The sequence below is a fragment of the Ips typographus genome, linkage group LG15 (assembly GCF_016097725.1).
Source record: "Ips typographus isolate SLU linkage group LG15, UJ_Ityp_2.0, whole genome shotgun sequence".
NCBI classification, from domain to species: domain Eukaryota; kingdom Metazoa; phylum Arthropoda; class Insecta; order Coleoptera; family Curculionidae; genus Ips; species Ips typographus.
Genome location: NC_138436.1, coordinates 3098876 through 3121453, shown reverse-complemented (window position 1 = coordinate 3121453; position 22578 = coordinate 3098876). Strand labels below are relative to the sequence as shown.

Genomic DNA, 22578 nt, shown 5'->3' with positions numbered 1-22578 from the left:
GTATTAGCCCAAATAGAGTGTACTAAAGTACGCAAGTGATTTTCCTTAGTAAGGGAAAAAGGAAAAAATGATACATGTATAGTAGCAAGTAGTTAGCAATCATATCAAGGTGGCGAGCCCATCGTGAGAACTTCACACGGGCTCGTGGTACTTGAGGGCGTCTTTTATCAACTACTCTTGGATGGCGACATACTTATTGGTGTAAAAGGACGTCTTTGGGAATTTGCTAGGCTAAGTTATCTTAAGTGTCATGAGAATTATTATTGTAACAGATAAGAGATAGGCGTATGTAATAAGATACTTGTGAGACGGGTGCCCTTAGGGTGGTTAGTTAAGGGATTTAAGAAAAGTGGAGGGCATTCTGATATTCACCAGCGGAGAGAGTGGTATATTGGAATAAGAATCATTAAATTGGTTTAGTACGGGGAAATTTGTTTTTATTCTTCCCTCAATTCTTACATGTATTTACAGTGTTTTCCAAAAGCGGCATCAATGTGCGGCGAGTTGAGTAAATTGTATTATATGATGTATATGAAAACATGAAGCGTTATTTTTATAGACACTTGACAAGTTAAAGACAAAACAAAGAGAAGGAGAGAGGGAAAATAGTGATGAGTTGATGAGTAAAATAATAATGTAGTATTTTCTGCGTCTGCGCGTAAAATGTCTCTACTTAATTTCTCTGATTTAATTATGCCAGATATATGGTCCACATTTTCGTTTTAAATGGCGCTACGATCTTAACTTGAAACGCCAATTCAGAGCAAAAAATAGTTTTATTTTATTATGTGACACGTAAAGGGTGGTCCAAATTGATTGTAGAATACTTGAAGGGTAGAAAGTACATAAAAAATAAACGCCAAAGTGTCATATAAACAATGGTTGAAAAATGCCCCCTTTCGGAGCTAACGGGCCCTAAGTATATGCCCTAAGAAAAAAATACTTTTATCTTAATTAATGAACTAAAATAAAACTCATATGAAATTTGGCATGCTTGTTCATCATTTATTTGAAGTAATCATTTGGCGTTTTTTTTTTCAATTTTTTTAAAAAATCTGGACAAGTATTAATTTTTTCATTATGGATTAGCGTATAAAAATGACGGTATTTGAAAAACTATGCAAAATGAAAACAAATGTTCAGACAAACTTTTATTAGGAAAAAGTATGGGCTACTACATGTGCCTCATCATAACGATCTAAAATTGCAGCTTAAAGAAATTTAAAGGTCAAACTTTTTGAACAGCACCCGTATTTGTCCACATTATTTTAAAAAACTAAAAAAAATTCTAAATGACTACTTCAAAATGGTGAACATGCATGCCAAATGTCACTTGAGAAACTTTTTCGTCTAGGAATAAAAAAACGTTTTGTGGCTCGCCTTTAAGGTGCTCTAACTCCGCGAGAGGGCACTTTTTGACTACAGTTTATATGACACTTTGGAGTTTATTTTTAATATACTTTTCTCTACTTTTCACTCTTGAATTACAATCAATTTGAACCACTGTGTATATTTACGAAAAAGGTGTTTTAAACCTATATGGATATATGGGTTACCTTGAAACCATTTGACTTATTTTATTTGACATAATATATTGACACTTTATTCTGCTAACGATTTCAAGTATGTTTCATGAATAATAACTATATAATATTTTATTTTTATTCATAATATGTATATCTACCTGCAACGGTTTTCGAGATATTGACGTATAAAAAATGACATTTTTACATTTTGGAATATCGCAGCTCCTAAGCAGAGCTCCTGAGTTAGAACAAAATGGCTTGCATGTTCCTATCTTAACTATTTCTGGTGTATACTGAAGGTCATACTGCAAAATTTGACAAATGTCAATTTTCATAAAAGTAAGATAGAAACATATGCAAGCCGTTTTGTGCTAATATCAACCGTTTACCTGCTACGGCCTTCCAAATACTAAAAATTTCAATTTTTAATGGTAAATATGTCAAAAACGACAAAATGTACGACAAATAAACTTTTTTGAAGAAAAATTATCGAGACCAAGTAGCAGAATCGGTTTTAGGAAGAAAAATGATGGTATCTTTTGCTTTATGTGACGGAGTATGAAACTTTAAATGCCAAGCGTAGCAAAACTGTGAATTAATAGTTAATAGTACAGTAGCGACTATTTTTTTTATGCCCTACTTGCCAAAGTATAAGACGACAGAAGAGTGACTATTATTAATTACATTACGTTCACGAAACGGCCACTATAAAGTTATAAGCTTAAAAATAAAAATATATGTATTTGCTGACGTCATACGTTGTATACTCCGGTTTATACCCTCCAAACGCACCCTCCAAACTCCAATTCCAACACCTAAAAAATGATCGGAGGGAAAGCGTACTAATTTCTTGCATGCTTGCATCCTTGTTTTTTAATTCTTCTTCTCTCGAATCTAATAGCATTTTCGATTGGTGATCGTTTAGAGTATTTCCGTCCTGCTCTATATAATTTCATTAAAACAGTGCAGCACAATACGAGTTTCGCTATAAACATATCAATGGAAAACGTCATCAATTTCAAAAATGATTGAATTCATAATACTAAATCAATTATTAGAAAACTGTGGGACAATTTTTAGTACAAAAATCACTAATGGAAGCAAACTGTTTTTTTTCCTGATACCTGAAATCTTATTTTTCTATTGTTAGTTGATTTGGTTATGAATGCATATTCCCTTTTAAGGTAACATTTCCGGAAGTAACTAACTTCAGGATTTTCGCGCCAAGCATCCAGCAGGAGTAGGAGAAAAAAGACCCACCTGCAGTTTGAAGTAACGGATAGATCATTTCTTTCCGAATTGTCGAGCTTTATAGATGTGATAGATTTTTTATCCATTAGCATCCAAGCCACATTTTGTTGAAAGAAATTTTTTGCCCAACGATTTCGATCTGAAAGCGTTCCACACGATTTGCGGTTATTATTTTTTTACAGAGAGTCTTTTTAGTTGATTTTATTTTTATTTGTTAATAATTTGTTGTCTAGATTTTTTTCAGTTAGATTCAGGAATCCCCCCAGAGCCATGGAACCAGCAAGGAGGAAGCGGAGGAAGGTTTTGCCATAACGGCTACTTCTACAAATTACGAGCAAATCGTAATGGTAATCGGTGAGTACTCAAATATTGGTTCAGAATCATACAACCCCCACAAACTATTATTAAATTAACCATTGTTTTCTTTGTATAGGAACTACACCTGTAGCCAATACCCTCACACTGGATGTTCAGCTTCAGGAAAAGTACAAGGCGAAGGAGAATTCCAGGACATCAATCCCCACCACAACCATCCAAGAGTCGACGGAGCAGCAGCAGCCCAACTGTTGAGGACTCAGCTAAGAAATGCCTGTACTGTGGAGAGAGGAAACCTCAAGAACATTTACGATAGAATTGCCTTAAAGTAGGTGTACATAAAATATATTTTTATATTATAAATAAAGAAAAAGAAATAGTAATAACCTGATTTTTCTTGCAGCAATGTCGAAGGAGCTGAATTGGTGACATTCAACTCCATCAGACGATCAATGAGGAGATGGCGGCAGATTAACACACCACACATTCCCCAAACGCTAGCGGAGTTGTCCCAGATTTTGAATACAGGTGAGTGGCCTAGATACAGCAACTGTGCTAGTGGTTTGTTTTTTTCAGGATCTGTGAATGCTGGAGACTATTTGGAAACGCCGACTTTCTACAGAACTTCGTGGACTCCCAATACACCTTTATAGATGGCACCTTTAAAGCTGTACCGAGAAGACCAAGATTTTCCCAGATACTAACCATTTTTGGAACATGCATGGACCATGTAAGTTTCATTAAGTTTTTTAAATTGAATTATTTTTGTAAGTGTGTTTAATAATAATATTACTCACCCTTGCTTGAAATGTGACATAACTCTTAAAATTAAAAAAAAAAACAAAATTTTCTGTATAAAATCAAAAATTACTTAATAGCATTCTGGTAAAAATAATAAAATAAATTTTTTTGTCACATTCTAAATGTTAATATCCCAACAAGGCTGAATAATATTGTGATATCAATTTCATGGAAAATACACTGTATTACAAGACTCACAGATAAGCACACTGGCATGTTATGTTGTCATTGTCATACAGGAAATTTTTGCTAGATATAAAAGTCTTGGTTAAATATTTAATTTTTTTATGATTGATTTTATGGATTATGAACAACTTACCATGAATATGATTTGTGTCGTCTGTGTGTGCCATGATCATTGTTTTATCAAATAGCAACAAAGCCAGTGGTGGTACAAACTCTTAGTCAAACAACTGTCTGCCACATCACATCAAGTAAATATAATTTGTTACTTTATTGCTTATATTTTTCCTTTACAGTACAGTAAATGTAATGTATTAGCACTTTTTTACACAGTGCAAGGTAACTGATGAATTGAACTGATTCACTTTGACTATTCCATATTATAACCTTTAATAACTTATTGAACTTTTTTTATCACTTTGATAGATTTCAAACTAATTTAAAGATTTTAAACAAAAAAATAATATCAATTTTGATCTAGTGATCATAGAAAAGCAACTTTTAATTCCTATAATTTCTGAAGTAAAATATAGGTCAAAGCACTTTCACCTATCACAACATCACTGCCACTAGTACCATTATCTATAGTATAATTATTATAGCTGGATACAAATACACTATTTTAACAGTAAATTTGTCAATCGAAATTGGTGCATGTATGGTTTATAAATTAAATTAAATTTAAAGCCAAAATTGAAAAAGCTGTCCCTTAGGAGTACAATAATGGGAGTACCATTTATTGACTCTGTTGACAGGGGACACATGACAGTACGGTACTGACGGCAGTGACGGCCAGTACTTACTAGTGCTGTTTGGTTTTGGTTTTTGTATCTATTTGGTAAGCTAACTAAACTATATGATTTTTATAGTATGTTGGTTTTGGGGTTTATAATATTAACAAATTTTATTCTCTATAGTCTATATTGAGATCTTGGAAACACAGCAATTACAGAGGAGTTAATTATGAAAAGTTTTGGAGGCTTCAGGCTTAACAAAAACGAATTTTTGACAAGCCCTGGATAAAAATTTAATTATACTGTATTATCTGATGGCCTAGTGTCTACTTCATAAACCTTTTATTATTGAGTATTTTCTGTTTTTTAAATAGGCATTTCCCTTGGTCCATGTATTCATGGCTAACCGGACCAGGACACTCTATGACGCAGTATTTGACTACATCGCGAGGACCTTTCCAACCTGCATCCGAGGGACTGTCGTTACGGACTATGAAGTGGGACTATACGAATCAGTGAAGGCATAAATGGTGTTATTATTTGCTGTTTGTAGAAAAATTATGTTAAAAACACTGGTTATTTTATTTGTAAGGCTTTAATGCGCAAGGCAAAGGAACTAGGTGTAACCCGGCAAATTCAAGAGGAGGCAGCCCATAAAGTTTACCTGAGGAAGCACTACGCGTTGGCACTTCTACCTGCGGACAGGATTATAGATGCATTTAATTCGTTACAGGTTCTGTCCATATAACGGATATTGATAAAGAGCGATTAAGCTACTTACAATTTTATCTGTTATTAGGATCGGGAACGGGAACCAATTTTCGGCGAATTCAGGAACTACATCAGACGACAGTGGATTGGACGAGTCACCCCCCAACATTTCAGCGTTTACGGACAGAGGCATCGGACGAACAACGTGATGCAGGCTTACCACAGGCGGCTAAACAGTGAGCTGGTGAGACATCCTGGTGTCTGGGACTTAATAGGTATTTTTGAATACAATGTTTTTCACATTTCTGGTATACATTGGAGCTAGGTCAATTGGAGCGACATCCGCAAGTTTTCAGGGTTGCCAAGAAGAATGTACTTTTCGACGCACGGATAAGGCAGGCATGGGACAAATTGGCCGATGGACGTTTTACAACTGGAGATTTTTTGAGGCTAGTACCTTTAGTTATATTTTAAAAGGATTAAAAATATTAAAAAATGCACTGTTTAGGCAAGCGGTACACTTTGTACAAGGCATGGAGGGACAGCTACAAATGTGGAATAACGTGGATGAAGCCGCTGACATCGAAGGAGCAGGAACGAAGGATTTGTATCAACAATTATTTAATAACCCTATTCCTAATCAACTTCCTCTTCTTGTCCCTCTCCAACTCCCAAATGTCCCTCAAAACCATTACGAAATCCTAGATAATCCGCCGCTTCTTGTCCCTCTCCAACGCCCAAATGTCCCTCAAAACCATTACCAAATCCAAAATAATCCTCCGCCTCTTGTCCCTTTCCAACACCCAAATGTCCCTCAAAACCATTACCAAATCCTAAATAATCCTCCGCCTCTTGTCCCTTTCCAACACCCAAATGTCCCTCAAAACCATTACCAAATCCTAGATAATCCGCCGCTTCTTGTCCCTCTTTAACACCCAAATGTCCCTCAAAACCCTCACCAAATCCTACATGATCCTCCGCCTCTCATCCCTTTCCAACGGCCAAATCTCTCTCAAATCCTAAATAATCCCCCTCCTCTTGCCCCCTTTTTAAATGAACCTCCCCCTCTAGCTCCTTTCCAACGACCCGTCGTTCATCTTAATCCAGTTCCAGTTGAACCCCTAATCCTTAATCCCGATCCCGACCTAAATCCTGATGAACCTTTAAGATCCCCATCTGCTTTTTATCTCCCCGATTCGCCTCGTCGCGAGCCTCTTCCTCCCGACCCAATTATTCCTCCACCCAGTCCTCCAGAACTAAGTTGAAAATAACATTAACCTAGTCGTCCCAACACAAGAAGACTGACTTAGGCTCGGTCTTGTTACCTAAAAACGCTGACGTTTCGGTGGAAAATCTACCACCGTCTTCAGAGAATCTAAAAAAGAAAAAACACAACGGCAGAACACAGAAAACAACAACTTAATAAATATTAAACCTGATAATGTTCAATATGGAACTCTGAGAAGGGCTTTGTCAATAAAAATTGACATAAATTTTGACTTTTGTCATTCCAATAGGAAAGGTTATCTATTGTTGTAGTGAAAGGTGGGTTTTATAATGAAAACAAAATTACAAGAAATTTCAGTTACGTTTGATATGACCAAGTGTTATCTCCTCCTCTAGAATATTTAACCAAGTTTGGTCAATATTAATAGAGGATGTAGCAACACAGGAGTCATGGTTTAATCTAATATATGCACTTTCTTTTATTTTACGTCTTTTTGAAAAAGTTTCTTTGTCTATGATACTACATTCATTCCATTTGACTCTATGATCATTATCAAACGCGTGTTGGCATATATTAGATTTGTGAAAGTCTCCAGTTCTTAAATAATTTTGGTGTTCTTTAATACGTTTTTTTAAAGGTCTGGAGGTTTCACCAATATAAAATTGATTGCATTCGCAAGGAATTTTATATATCACGTTTCTTGTAGATTCATTTTCATTGTAAGGTTTTGTTTTAGTTAAGTGTGATCTTAATGTGTTTTGAGTTCTAAATATTGTTCTGATATATTTTTTAGCTATTCGTTTGATTTTGTCAGAAATACCTGGAATGTAAGGAATAAAAAGGTTAGTAAAAGGTAAAATTTGATTTTGATTTCCAGATTGTTTTGGATGTTCTAAATCCCTAAAACATTTATTAATAAATGTTTCAGGATAGTCATTTTCTTTTAGAACATTTTTAATGAATAATTTTTCTTTATTAAATTGTTCATTATTGCAAATAATTTTGGCTCTATCAAATAAACTTTTTACAATACCTTTTTTTACCATTATTGGATGATTGGATTTGTAGTTTAAATATCTATTTGTTTGGGTTGGTTTTCTGTATACTTTTGTTTCAAATTTGTTTATGTCTTTTTTGATTAGAATGTCTAAGAATGGAAGTTCGTTATTTTGTTCAGTTTCTGTTGTAAATTTGATTGTGGGTTCTATTGAGTTTATGTGAGTTAGAAATTGTTGGAGATGATCATTACCAAATGGATATATTGTGAAAACATCATCAATATATCTCCACTAGATTGTTGGTTTATAATTAAAATTATTAATGTTATTTTCTTCGAAATGTTCCATAAAAATATTACTTAATATTGGAGACAATGGAGAACCCATTGCCATTCCAGAATTTTGTTGGTAATAATCATCTCCATATTGGAAGAATGTTGTTTTAACACAAATTGTTAAAAGTTCTAAAATAGTGTTTATGCTTAAGCTTGTACGTTCCCCAAGACTTGAATCATTTTGCAATTTAGATCTAACAATTGAAAGAGTTTTGTCAACTGGGACGTTTGTGAATAAACTTACAACATCAAAACTTACCAGAATATGATTTGGATTAATGTCGATATGTTTGAGTTTTTCAAGAAAGTGAGGAGAGTTTTTTATGTAAGAATCTGTGTTACCTACTAAAGGATTTAAAATGTTTAGCAGGAAGCGAGCTAATGAGTGAGTAGGCGAATTTATACTACTCACAATTGGCCTTAATGGCATGTTATTTTTATGAATTTTAGGAACACCATAAAAATGTGGTGTTTTGCTATTATGTGGCGTAAGATTACGCCTCTCAAGATCAGAAAATTGATCTTGATGTTTTTTTAAAGTAGTGTAAATTTGCCTTTCAATTTTTTCTGTTGGGTTTTTATTTAGTTTTGTGTAATTGTTTTCATTTAAAAGAGTCATGACTTTGTTGTGGTATGTAATAGAGTCCATTATGACTGTAGCGTTACCTTTGTCTGCTGGAAGTATTTTTATGTTGTTGTCTTTTTTGAGAGAGTATAATGCTTGTTGTTCAGGTTTGGATAGGTTTTGTTTGATTTTGTGTTGTTTTTCTAAGATAAGTTTTGATCTTATTTTAAATTCTTGTTGATGTTCTTCTGGTAAATTTTGAGCTGTCTCTTCAATTGCAGAAATAATATCAAGTTTGGGAATGTGTTGTGGTGTAATGGCAAAGTTTAAACCTTTTGAAAGAACAAGTTTTTCGCTATCAGATAAATTTTTGCTAGAAACATTTATTACAGTTCTTTGTTGAAGATTATTGACCTGATTGTGACTATTTACAAGTTGTATATGTATTTTTTCTTCCATTAAATTATTAAATTTATTGATATGAATTTGTTTTTGCTTATTACAATTTATATGATAGCTATTCAGAATACATTGCCACATATGATTAAAATCATTAAAAGAGACTTTTGACTGAAGGTCATTCTTAATAAAGTTAATATCATTTTTTAAAACAAATATATGATGTCTGTGGAATTGTATTCTGTCTCTTATTAAAGATTTATTTTTTTTTTTTTTTTTTTTTTTTTTTTTTAACCCACCTTTCACTACAACAATAGATAACCTTTCCTATTGGAATGACAAAAGTCAAAATTTATGTCAATTTTTATTGACAAAACCCTTCTCAGAGTTCCATATTGAACATTATCAGGTTTAATATTTATTAAGTTGTTGTTTTCTGTGTTCTGCCGTTGTGTTTTTTCTTTTTTAGATTCTCTGAAGACGGTGGTAGATTTTCCACCGAAAAGTCAGCGTTTTTAGGTAACAAGACCGAGCCTAAGTCAGTGGTCTTGTGTTGGGACGACTAGGTTAATGTTATTTTCAACTTAGTTGAAAATAGTGCGAAATTCCATTTTCCCAACAAACCTTTTTTGTGTGAGACAGAAGACCCAATAAACAAAGGAAAAAAATGAGTAATTCGTCTCAACAAACATATAGAACATATCTCAAAACATTGTCTTTAAGACCCATACAGCTCAGTTTCTGCAATAAGATATTCCGATCCACCGTTTCAAAAGCCCTTTTAAAATCTAAAAACACTGCTATTACGTAATTACCCCTATCCATCTCCTTTTTAAAAATATCACAAGTATTGACTATTACAGTTTCACATGAGTGCTCCTCACGGAAACCGGATTGATTGACAACTAAAATATTATTGTCATCACAATATTTACATAATTGCTCTTTAACTGTTATTTCCAAGACTTTTTCATAAATTTCAACTGTATTTATTGGCCTAAACTCCTTATAATTCTTTGTATTGAGTATTTTCGCAACAGGAATGACAATTGATTCTTTCCATTTATCCGGAAACTGCCCCGTTGAGTGGGATGCATTTACTATATTTAACAAACGATTACCCACCACATCACATACATCAAGCAACACCTTCTTTGAGACTCCACTTAACCCACCACCAACGTTTTTAAAATTTTTTAAAATGCCTTTTAACTTTGTCATAGTAAGTTGGTCATATCTTGAGAATTCAGTATTCAATCTGGCGATGTCAAAAATAGCTTCATCTGGGTGAGCATATTGCGGAATACGACTTACGATTTCCTCGATACTATTTACAAAGTATTTATTAAAGTTATGCACGATAAGCCCTTCATCAGAAGTAGTATCATTTTCGAAACAAATTTCATCTGGTGCTGACAAACATTTTTTTTCGGGCAGAAGCTGTTTTAAATTTTTCCACATTTCTCTAGAGTTTTCTCTGTTATTATCAATCACTTCTAAAAAGTGTCGTTCTTTCTCAGTTCTTATCTGTCTAACTACTTTATTTCGCATTCTTTTATATTCCTCCCAGACTTCACTATTTCTTTCATTCACTGCCCTCACATATAAATTATCCCTAACTTGCATATTTGTTTTAACATCACCCGTTATCCAAACTTTATTCATATATTTCTGCTTAAAAACCCTTTGCTCTTTAGGACACATAACATTTAAAATATCAGCCACGCTCTCAATAAAACTATCTGCTAGAACATTCACATCGTTGCTATCATTTGTCCACAACGAATTCAGCAAACCATCCTGCAACCTGTCAATATTATAATTTTTCATAGATCTCGAAGTAACCAAAACATCGCGATCCCTAATTGTTTCCACATCAGGGTGTATTGACAAAATACAGTGGTCACTTATTTTTGGTGTTAGGTGTACCTTAATTGACAACATCTTGCTATTCGTCACTATGTAGTCGATCAGTGTTTGACTCCTCTCAGTGAAACGCGTAGGAGAATCAACAATCTGTGCAAAGCCATTCATGTATACGGTTGACAAAAGTTTGTCTCCGTAGAAAGAGGTCTTCAATAAGTCAAAATTAAAATCGCCCACAATAATGTTGACTCCCCCAAACAAACTCACTGAACCCAAATATTCACTAAAACAGTCAATAAATTTTGCATTTTCTGCCTGAGGTGGATGATATATAACGCTACAAAGATACTTAATACGACCTATGTTCACTTCAACTGACAGTAACCATAAATAACCCTGTTCACATTGTGTCGATCGAATCTTATACTTCATATCCTCTCTAATTAAAGCCATTACACCCCCTGTTCTTCTATTATTTGTCAGACAATTGACCATCTGATAGCCTTTAACATTCAGCTCAGCAGGTTCGATATCACCAGATACGTGGGTTTCCGATAGAAAAATTAACTTAGGACGCCAATCATTTACAAACACTAATATATTGTCTTTATTATTTAAAAAACCCTGGCAGTTGAAGTAAACGATACTAGCATTCTTACTAAATTCGTGGTTTAACTGCTATTGTATAAATTTATTTCTTTGTATTTTTTCAATTCGCTTAAAAGTTTCACAATTTAGTACATCCCACGTAGTATGATCTGTGTTCAAATGCATCCCATACTTTTTGTTTGTCACAACACAATTAACACATTTAACAATACATGCCTGGCATTCTTTTGATTCATGTTCCTCAGTACATTTGCCGCAAGCCTTTCTGTCCTTACACTCTTTTTGCATATGACCGTATTTATTACAATTGTAGCAGCGTATGATTCCGTAGTCGTTAAAAATCCAATATCTGTTCCAACCTAGATTCATTCTTTGTCCAGCGATCAACAAGTTATAACTATTAGAGTCAGTTTCAAAAACAATATTAAATTTTTTGTTAACCACATTTGTTTTCCTTAATATTCGTATTTTGAAATCCATAGAACTTTTATCCAAATGATTTTGATTTATAACTCGCTCAATAATATCATGTTCAGGTACATTATATTCACATTCATTTATTGCCACCACTTTTATTCTGTGCTCGTGCTTCCTCGGGGTATCAACTTCATAATCGCCTCCAAGTTTAGCCTGAATTTCTGCCTGGACATTAGATATTTCTTTTTCATTTCCGCAATTCAGTATCAAACTTCCGTTTTTTGTTGCACGACCAATTGAAACCCCAACTCCAAGATCTCCTGGATTTACTTTTTCTTGCAAGTCTTTTTTTATGCTAGTTACATTTTTTTGCTCTCTTTTCTGTTTGATTAATAATATTTTGTACTCTCTCTTGTACTACAAAAGTATGATTTTGAATTGGTTCACGTACCCAGCAGTGGGAATTTTATTGCGGATACGTTATCCAGACAAGCGGCTACGCGTTTGCCAACTCCAAGCGATAAGATGTTTAAAGTTTTGACCGTTTTAAAATTAAGTACAAGTTTTCAGAATAAATTGAAGGACATCGCTGAGTTGCAGAGAGCGGATAACAAACTGAATGATATTGTGCAAAAAGTGGAGTCGGACGAGAAGTTAAAGTTGCGTTTTGTAGTTAGGAATGGAGTGTTGTACACTCGGAGGCAATACTATTTGTTGTGCATTCCAAAAAGTCTAGTGAAAGAAACCGTACAGGAATACCACTCAGTTTTAGGACATTTCGGGGTGTTTAAAACTTGTCGCGCCTTAAAAAACGACGTGTGGTGGACAAACATGAACAAGTCAGTTAAGAAAGTGATAAAAAGGTGCGATATATGTCAGAGAGCAAAGTCCAGTCCCAAGACCAACGCAGATTTTTGTCACATAATACCGGAGGGAAAAAATCAGCTAGTAGCCGTAGACTTCTACGGACCGCTACCGGTCAGTCGCGGAGGAGTTACATATATTTTTGTAGTGTTGGATGTTTTTTCTAAATTGGTCACCTGTTACGCGCTTAAAAGAGCAACAACGTGCGCTATTTTAAACAGACTAATTAAGGATTATTTTGTAAAACATGGGGTGGCTCAGCGAGTGATGAGTGATCAGGGGACTCAGTTTACCGCGGGGTTGTGGCGGTCGCGATTACCCTATGGCCTACGGTAAATCTGAATGGAGGGGGAACATTGCGGTTCGGGAACGTCCTTTCCTGGAACTGCAGTTGCCGTAAGTAGGCACGTCGATTCCTCCTTCTCCTTTGATTCGCCGATTGGTGGGGTCTTCGGAATTTTGACCATTGGGTTTTCCATTCACCAGGTATGGGGAGTTCGTACCCCAGTACCATTGAGGCTGGTGATTGTCCTGTAGCTCGGTCTTTTCTGTTCTTCAGCAATTGTAGGAGTGTGGGAATTTGCCTTTCCCACTGAGTGACGTCCTTGTCAATCAGCAGGGTCCTCATTACTTTCTGGAATTCTTGGCACCTTCTTTCCACGGGATTTCGACGGGATTGGCGTTGGTGGTTGATGGCCGAGAATAACTGACGAATTCCTTGGCTTTGACACATTTTCTCCATCTTGTTGCTGATGAACACTGCACCCTTGTCTGAAACCAAACACTTTGGTACGCCGTAGCGCGCAAAAATTTCTTTTTGTAGAATTTCTACAACGTTTTTAGCTCTTCTGCGTCGTGGAATCGATGAATTACCGCGGGAACCATGATTTTTGGCACGCATAGTCTATCTCCATGCGGGTCTCTTCTTCATAAGAGCCCGTCGAACGTGTCAAACTCTTTGAGTAGGCGTTCCTGGGCTGGTCCTAATTCGAGTTGTGCCTTTAGGGCATCGATTATCCTACATGTAGTAGAATAAAAGTCCGTTCCTCGTTGCGCTCTGGCGACTTTGTCATAAAGTTCGTCCAAGGTGACTTCATTGAACGTGGCTTCGTCCAGCAGCTCTGAATTAGGGTTTTGTGCTGTTTCTAGGTCCATTTCGTCCGGAATTGGACCTTCTGGAGGTAGTAGCCTGTCGTTATCGGGCTCGGGTGAGTACTCCGCCTCTTCCGGTTGCCGACTAAGTAGGTCGGGCAACTGATTCTCTGTTCCTTTGACATGTTCGATGTCAAAGGCGAATTCTTGCAACTGGAATGCCCATCTCGTTAATTTGGCGCGACTGTCTCGGAACTTGCTCAGCCAAGTGAGACAGCAGCTGTCTGTTCTTACCGTGAAAGGTTTATCCTCCAGGTGTGGTCGGAAATTAGCAGTTGCCCAGACAAGAGCCAGACATTCCTGCTTATTTACATGGAGCCTTCTTTCGTTTGGTTTGAACTTTGCGGACGCGTATGAGACGATCCGTCGTTTTTCCCCATCTTCTTGATACAATACTGCCGCCATACCCTCCGCCATGCTGGCGTCTGTCTGCAGTATGAATCTATTCGCAAAGTTTGGTCGGTGTAAGGTCTTTCTTTTTGCCACGGCCTCCTTGGTGCAGTTGAATGCCCCACTTGCCTGGGGGGCCCTTTAATAGTTCGGTCAGCTGGGCAGTGACGTCGCTGTACCGTGGAACGTGTTCCCTGAGCCATCCGCAGGTGCCAAGGAACGAATGTAGTTGCCTTCGGTTTTTTGGTGGTTTGCAGTCTCGTACTTGCTGCAAGTGTTTTTCCTGGGGTTTTACAAATCCTCCATCGATGGTAAAAGTACTCGAGGTTGGTGCGAGCTATCTCACTTTTCCGCGGAAACTCGAAGTTCGTGTTCCCGTAATCTTTCCAACACCATTCTGGTGTGTGTTACATGCTCCTGCATGTCTTGACGTCGTCCAGATAGACGCAACAACAACAGTGTAGTAGTCCAGTCAAAACCTCGCCTGCCATTAGTCGCTGGAATGTTCCTGGTGCGTTTTTCAGACCGAATGGCATGACTCGGAATTGATAGGCGGTGCCATCGGGGGTGGTAAAAGCGGTTTTCTCCGCGTCTTCTGATGCAAGTAGTACTTGCCAGTACCCACTTTTTAAATCTAGCACCGTAAAAATCCTTGCCTCCGCCAATCCTTTCAGCGCTTCGGAAATCTTTGGTAACGCCGTTGGCTCGTCTTCTGTATTTTCATTTAAGCCTCTGTAGTCCACACAGAATCTAGGCTTTTTTCCTGGGCGTAGTACCAACATGGGGGGGCTGCTGTAAGGAGAGGTGGATGGTTCAATGACACCGGCTCTCAGCATTTCCTGAATTTGATTCTGAGGAATCTTCTTTTGTCTGGTGACATAGGTTATGCGCGTTTGTGAATGACAGCGTTTTTCTTTAGAGGAATTCGGTGGCACTACTAATACTCGTTCATTGTTTCAGCCCGGCTTGAAACAAATCTTCGAATTCCTCGTATACGTCGCGGATTCCTTCCGGGGTGTCTTCATAAAATTTCGGCAACTGAACGTTATCCAGTTGGGGTTTCTAGATTTGGCTCCAATATGCTGTCACTCTCCTGGTGGTTCCTAAGCTGACACAGCGCCGCGTGTAGCAAAAGGAAGCGCGGTGGAGTCGGAAAAATGCGTCTCCAAGGATCAAAAGGTGGTGTAATTTGGGTAGAACGTAGAAGTCGGCCTGAAATTCCACTCCTTTGATGATTACGCTCATTGTGATCACTCCTTCTACCTGAGCTACGTAATCTGCCGAGGCTAGCGTCAGGTTAAGAGGGTTTGGTCGAATGCGGTCGTCTTCATTCAAAATTTCGCTTGAAATTAGATTGATATCCGATCCGGTCTCCAATAATGCCGTGGCTACGCCTCAGTCGGGCAACACGACAACTATTATGGGTCTGCCAATGTCGTTTCCTGAGGACCCACAAAATACTGATGAGTTTACTGTCTTGGTGCGGACGGTCTTCGCCCTGATTTGTGAGGGGCGTTGGGGCGCTGAAATGGGGGGTGGAAGCGCTCTACGGGGGTTAGTTTGCACTGCCCTAAACTCATTGGGCGGCCGTAATGACTTGCGCTGATGGCGCTCTATTTCGGCCAGGTCTCCTTCCAGCATACGAGCCGCAAATCAAATAGGAACATTCGGGGATCTTCCGTTTCCTGTCCTTCAAACGTAGCCTTCAGCGAAGCCCGTGGCTGTGCTGGTGCTGTATGCAGCTCGGCTAATCTTGTCACAATTTGATTTAGCGCCGTGGCTAACATCGCATTGGTGTCGGTTGAAGCGGGCGGTCCAGTCGGTGGTACCGCGGCTGTTTCCTGTCTTCTGTAGTCTGGACGAGGCTCTTGAGGAAGTGTCAAGTGTGAAACGTACCCAAAGGCAGTTTCTTCAATGAGATGTCGCTCCGTCGCTTCGTATCCGGACGATTCCGACTCCTTCGGAAACCGTTTCCCGATCGCGGCGGGCCGCAGCGTGCGCTACGTTGCCCCTGTAGCGTTCAAAGGACATTGAGTCCGGATGTCTGGGAATTGAAATGTCCCAATCAATTTAGGCGGGTAAATCGTCCCAACTAATCAATAAGTCAACCGACTGGTCTAATTCGTCTGAGGGGTTTAACATTTTACAGAGACTTATTAACAAAAAAATGGGAGGAAAACTCAGTGTGAATCCTACTGACAGTTAGGGTGCTGTTTTTGATTCAACAACTCATCATTGTTAACCCTTTTACGACTCCAGCGGGTGCCGTAATGTTAATAATGAAAGTCCCTATCTTACTTCCCCAATTTAACTTTAATTAAAATGAAGTTATCTTCAAAAAGTCTACCGACTTCCCTGCTTTAATTTTTGAACAGAAAAGCAAACTCGACTTCGGGATGCCAGTTGGTTTTTGGAGAAACCAACAAACCTTAAGTTTAATTAAAAACGAGAGGACGAACTGGACCAATTTTCATCCGTTCAATTTGGGTCCAAGAGTGGCCCGTAATTAATTAACTTTATTTGTCTGACTAAAACTTTCTAAAACAAGAGACGATTTTCCCGGTTAGGTAACGTGGAATTAGGATACTGAACGGAAAGGCTGTAAGGGAAAAAAGAGGCACGTATTGTCCACCACGTCCCGATCACTACCGACACTTCCCGGCGCGACTTACGCGGCACAAAAGTTTGGACAGGCCTTCGGCAAATGTCACGAAGGAAATAAATCAAATTTATTTCACTTGAACGGAAACATTAAAAAATGTGGAATTTATATTACTTAAGCGGAAACATTAAAATTGTGGAATGCGGTTAAAGTGCAACTGCACTTATGATGCAATAGCGAAACTATGCACCGGAGTGTGACCGGACTCTGGGCAGAGAAATATTGTCACAAATAACATAAGTTGCACTATGTTCCGTTACCTAGTCTGGCCCCGGTCTCCCCCAGTGCACCGTCTGAATCAGCAAGACCGGAAAATTGGGGTCAGATGTGGGTATTTAATCAGCGTCTCAAACCATCTAAGATCATTGGTCTCTAGGTCGGTCTTCGAGCAACAGTCGCAACTTTCTAGTGTCCGGACGGCTCGTTACCTTCTTGGGAGCCCAGGCTGAAAAGACAAGAGTTCTTACGCATACCACGAGGTGACCGTCCGAACTCTTGACCCTATCAGTACCTTAAGTAAGTCCTTTGGGCGTGTCGGTCATAGGGGCTCCCTGCTCGTATCGAGCGGGTTTCGCTTGGCGACACTTCAGGAGGGCTTACGCACATACACCCACACCCACACACCCCCTCTTGGACAGTGTTCAATGTGTGTCCCGCCAGCGGCGGTGCTAGCGACCCTCCTAATCTGGGGGTAAGAGCTAGCTAAATGTTAACTGAGTATTAAATAAAGACGACATACTTAAGCTACTATCTTGGTTCTCTTCCTACGCTACCCCCTAAACGCGACATGGTGGAGGCGCCTTGTTGAATCCCGGGGCTACTGATCTCCATATCCGTGGCCACACCCAGCCGTACGCCCCACAGGAATGAGAAAAGCGTACAACTTGAGATCGGCAAACCCTAGCAGCCCCTTTCAACCAAGGCACAGGAGTTCAAGCGTAGGAGACCCTTGGATGCAAGAAACAGATTACCTAACCCTTACGCTTGTAAATACAAGAAGGGAAGACATTGAGCAGCCACAAGAACCAGAAAACGATCTGGAAAATACGGTGATAGAGACAGGAGCACAAGTACACCCTGAAAAAGGAGATAAAGCATTAAAAGGCAAGAAGGGGTCAAGAGAAATGGCGGACATTACCATTTCGGCCGTTGAGGCAGGGGAAAAAACACCCGCATTACCTCAATTCATCAGCCCGCCAACGTTCAACCCGGGTAGTGATTCGGCCCCCCAATTTATCGGCACATACGAACGGACAGCGGTGGCCAATAGCTGGAACGATGCCCTAAAAATCCTATACTTCCACTCGTATCTGCAGGGCGCTGCAAACATTTGGTATAGAGAGTATAAGGCAGCAAACCCCGACAGCAACTGGCTACACATCTGTCAAGCATTTAAGACAGAATTTAGCGACGGTAATCACAGTCGCCATCTGCTTGCAAAGTTAAAGCAAAGGAAACAAAGGGACCTAGAACCGACAAAAAAATTTTTCTATGATCTACGGGTCCTATACGAGGAATACAGGGAAAACCTGGACCTCGACGAATTCCCCATCTTTCAGAATGGGTTAGGGGACATACCAAGAGCCAAATACTACTGGCTGACAAATTTTCCCAATAACCACCCAGGAATTTGGACGAAGTCAAAAAACTTTGCGCCACTATAGACAATGCCCCTGAAGAATGCTCCACGCCACTTGCCTTCAGACCGCAGCGTCAAACAGAAGAACAAGCCTATGGGCCAGTAGGGCAAAGACAGCCACCCTTTTACAGTCCCCGCCAGGATAGAACCCCTCTACCGCCCAGGAAAGTCTATGGCACAAACCATGCCAGTACAAGACAGCACCAATCTACCAGGACGTACGATAATAGGCCCAGATGCTACAACTGCGGTAGAATAGGCCACTTTGCTGCTGTTTGCAGAAGTAGACAGCAACACCCAAACTCCAGGGGGTGGCAAAACTAAGCCCCGTCACCCTCTCGACTCGGGGCCCGACGTGCTACAAAATACTATATATTAATACTGTTGTAAACGACTGTTACGTACCGGCGATCATCGACACAGGCGCGGAACTAAATGTGATAAGCCATCTCCTAGTCAACAAAAAACATAGAATCAGAGACCCACCCACGTTGCTTGTGACAGCAGGCGGCCAGAAAGTAAGAAGTCTAGGCGAAACGATGGCATCACTGGAGCTCAGAGGGAACTACATGAAAAAATTAGAAATTAAAGCAACAATATTGGAGAATACACCACAACCCCTTATTTTAGGTGTGGAATTCTTAAGAGAAATGCAGGCAGCAATTTGCTTAGTATCTAATACACTCACCTTAAATCAAGACTTGGTGTTAACGCTCGAAGGAAAGCGAAATCCTGCACCCAAAAAAACAGGCATAACACGAAGCTGGACAGAGGTGGTCCAGGAAATGCCGGGGTCCATCTTCAGTCTCCCGAGCAGCACTGCATGGGCCTTTGCAGTCTCTTCAACTCCCAGTAGAGACAGAGGAGTGGGAAAAGCCATCAGGGACCATTTGGCAGATTACAACACGGAAAAACTACCCATATGGTCAGTTTGTTTAAGAAAAACAGGCATACCCTACAGATGACAGTAAAAGAAGAGGGTAGCGAATATATCCCTTCGGATACGCTCCAACATTGCTGTAGAAAGTTGAAAGAGTGGGCAATACAAAATAAAATAAGTAAGGTGGCTATACCTAGACTGACATCCGCAAACAGCGAGTCAGATTGGGAGAAGCTGAAAAGCTTTCTGTATGAGGCATTCAAGGAAACAAGTGTGACAGTGCTGGTTTCAAAGAATAAAGTACCCCGACCAAGAAAGGTCAGGACACAAGTAACCAGCTCCTGGAACACCCTGCCGAACTATATAGAAAACGATGACCATTTGATAATTAAGTTAAAAGCAAAGGAAGATTACACCCTGAAGCCAGGAGAGGAAAAACCCATCGAAATTGCACCAGAAATACCCATGTCTACAGATATTAGGGTAGTACAAAACGAGGGATGGCTAGTACGCAACAACCTACTATGCAACCTAAAAAGAGGCGAAACCTCTATATCTTTGTCCCTCAAGAACATAGGGCCAACTAGAAGGGTTATTTACAAAGACACAACGGTGGCACGGCTAGAAGAGCCCAGTGGTTTGAGAACCACAGCACTCTTTACAACACAGAGAATAGACGAAGAAGTGGTGACATTAGGAGACCACAAACTGGACCACATTAGGTATAAGCAGTTCAAAAAAGAACTAGAGAGTCTACTGGTTGAATATGAGGACGTGTTTTGCAAGTCACCAAAATATATGGGCAAAACACAACTTATAGAGCACAAAATAGAAGTGACAGAAGATAAACCAGTAAAATGCCGCCCTTATAGAGTCTCACAATCCGAGCGAGAAATCATTGACACACAAATAAAAGAAATGCTCGATTGCGGAGTAATAAGACCATGCCACTCGCCGTGGGCAAGCCCCGTTGTACTGGTGAAAAAGAAAGATGGTACCACGAGGTTCTGCGTGGATTACAAAAGAACTATAAACCCAGTCCTTAAAACCGAGTAAATGCGAATATTTACAGGAAAAGATAAGGATTTTGGGCTACACAGTAAGCAAAGAAGGAATAAGCCCAGAGGAAGGAAAACTTGCAGGGATTATTATTATAATTCCCCACACCCAAGAAAACAAAGGACCTACAAAGCTTTTAAGGATTATGCAATTTTTATAGGAAATTTATAAAGGATTACGCGGTATTGGCACGGCCCTTACATGAGGCCACAAAAAAGAACAAATTCTGCTGGGGTGAAGATCAAGTGAAAGCATTTGAGCTGCTGAAAGAAAAACTCACGTCATCCCCAGTATTAAAACATTACAATCCAAATGTAGGATGTACAATGCACACGGACGCCTGTATAGATGGAATAGGGGCAATTCTGCTCCAAGAAGGCAGTGACGGTCAAGACCACCCGATAGCATATATAAGCCGGGCCTTGTCAAAAGCTGAGAAGAACTATTCGATCAGCGAGCTGGAGCTATTAGCAGCAGTCTGGGGGATGACCTACCTAAGGCATCTAATTTATGGTCACTCTGTAAAAATCGTAACAGATCATCACGCATTATGTTGGATTCACAATGTGAAAGATCACTCAAGAAGATTAGCACGTTGGGCTCTCAAGTTGGCAGAATTTGACTACACGGTAGTCTACAAAAAAGGCAGTAAGCACCAAGATGCGGACTGTCTATCACGGAACCCGGTGGCAGGGTGGAGCGAAGTCGAATTAGAGGAATTAGATGATATACCCACTTTTACGGTATCAACATTAGACATAGGAGAATTGCAGAATAAGGATAAGGACATACTGGAATTAAAATCAGCGATAAGCAACCCCGAATCAACAAACGTTGACGCACTGACACGACGGAAAATAAAGAATTTTAGGCTGAGGGAGGGCGTTCTGTATAGAGCAACACAAACTAAGGAAGGACTGGAACACGCACTCGTGATACCCCGGTCACTTAGGAAGGAAATTTTGTGGGAAGCTCACAACGCACCTACCAGCGGACATATGGGGGTAACAAAAACCATAAGTAGACTTACTCCCAAATACTATTGGGATTCTATGACTAAGGACGTCAGAAATTACATTAAAGGATGTAGGGACTGCCAGGCGAGAAAAGGGCCAACAAATGATAAGCCATTGGGGTTACTCCAGCCAATAAAAGTGGGCAAGGTATTTGATAAAGTAGGGATAGACCTACTGGGACCATTCCGGAGGAGTAACCAAGGCAAGACAACGATAGTAGTGGTGACAGACTACGCGTCAAGATACGCCATCACAGCGGCCCTGCCTAACGGGAAGGCAGGACCTGTGGCAAAGTTCCTATTAGAACGAGTAATACTAATTCACGGCGTTCCTAGAAGCATCCTCAGCGATAGAGGCAAGGTATTCCAATCCGAACTAGTGCAGGAACTACAACAGATTATGGGTCTGAAAAGCACTTTTACAACGGCATACCACCCATCGTGCAACGGCCTAACTGAACGCTTAAACAAAACGTTGGCTGACATGCTGTCACTATACTGCAATACAGAGCAGACAGATTGGTGCACTTATCTGCCTTTCGTGACATTTGCATACAATACGGCCAAACAAGAGACGACACGTTTTAGCCCATTTCAACTAATATTCGCAAGGAACCCCACACTCCCACTGGACGCCACCCTTTTAGAAACTGAGGACGAATCGAACACGAACGAATTACGAGAGAAAGCTTTACTGTTAAGGGCAATTGCTGTAGATAATATCCACAAAAAACAAGAAAAGGACAAGGACATTTACGACAAATATCACAGAGATGGTGAATTTGAGGTAGGAGATAGGGTGAAAATATTCATCCCAATCAGGAAAGTGGGAAAAAGTGAGAAACTGCTGCTACGATGGTTCGGACCCTACAGAATAATAAAGAAACTCAGTAAGTTAACTATGAAGTAAAACAGGAAAAAGGGAAAAAAAACGGATATAGTGCACATAGGGAGGATTTTACCATTTTACGATGAATGG

At 39.4% G+C, this 22578-nt stretch overlaps 1 protein-coding gene and 2 long non-coding RNA genes across 3 annotated transcripts in view; 1 reads left to right on the top strand and 2 right to left on the bottom strand.

Annotated features, from left to right (window-relative positions):
* LOC145738482 (uncharacterized) overlaps window positions 1–18374 on the bottom strand; it is a 288003-nt gene extending 269629 nt beyond the window's left edge. The window contains exons 1-2 of the long non-coding RNA XR_014180769.1: window positions 17746–18374; window positions 17518–17691 (exon numbers count right to left, since the gene is read on the bottom strand). This is a non-coding gene — a long non-coding RNA (uncharacterized LOC145738482). The remainder of the gene's footprint in view (window positions 1–17517; window positions 17692–17745) is intronic.
* On the top strand, window positions 5339–6741 carry LOC145738221 (uncharacterized). Its single transcript, XM_081993066.1, has 3 exons — window positions 5339–5543; window positions 5610–5796; window positions 5847–6741. The coding sequence occupies exons 1-3, from the start codon at window positions 5409–5411 to the stop codon at window positions 5993–5995; spliced, it is 471 nt and encodes a 156-aa protein (XP_081849192.1). The 5' UTR covers window positions 5339–5408; the 3' UTR covers window positions 5996–6741.
* A 327-nt stretch (window positions 18375–18701) lies between the features above and the next one.
* Window positions 18702–19573, bottom strand: LOC145738320 (uncharacterized). The gene is made up of 3 exons (XR_014180708.1): window positions 19334–19573; window positions 19051–19210; window positions 18702–19003 (listed from the first exon to the last, which is right to left on the bottom strand). It is a non-coding gene; the product is annotated as an uncharacterized LOC145738320 (long non-coding RNA).
* Window positions 19574–22578: the final 3005 nt, after the last annotated feature.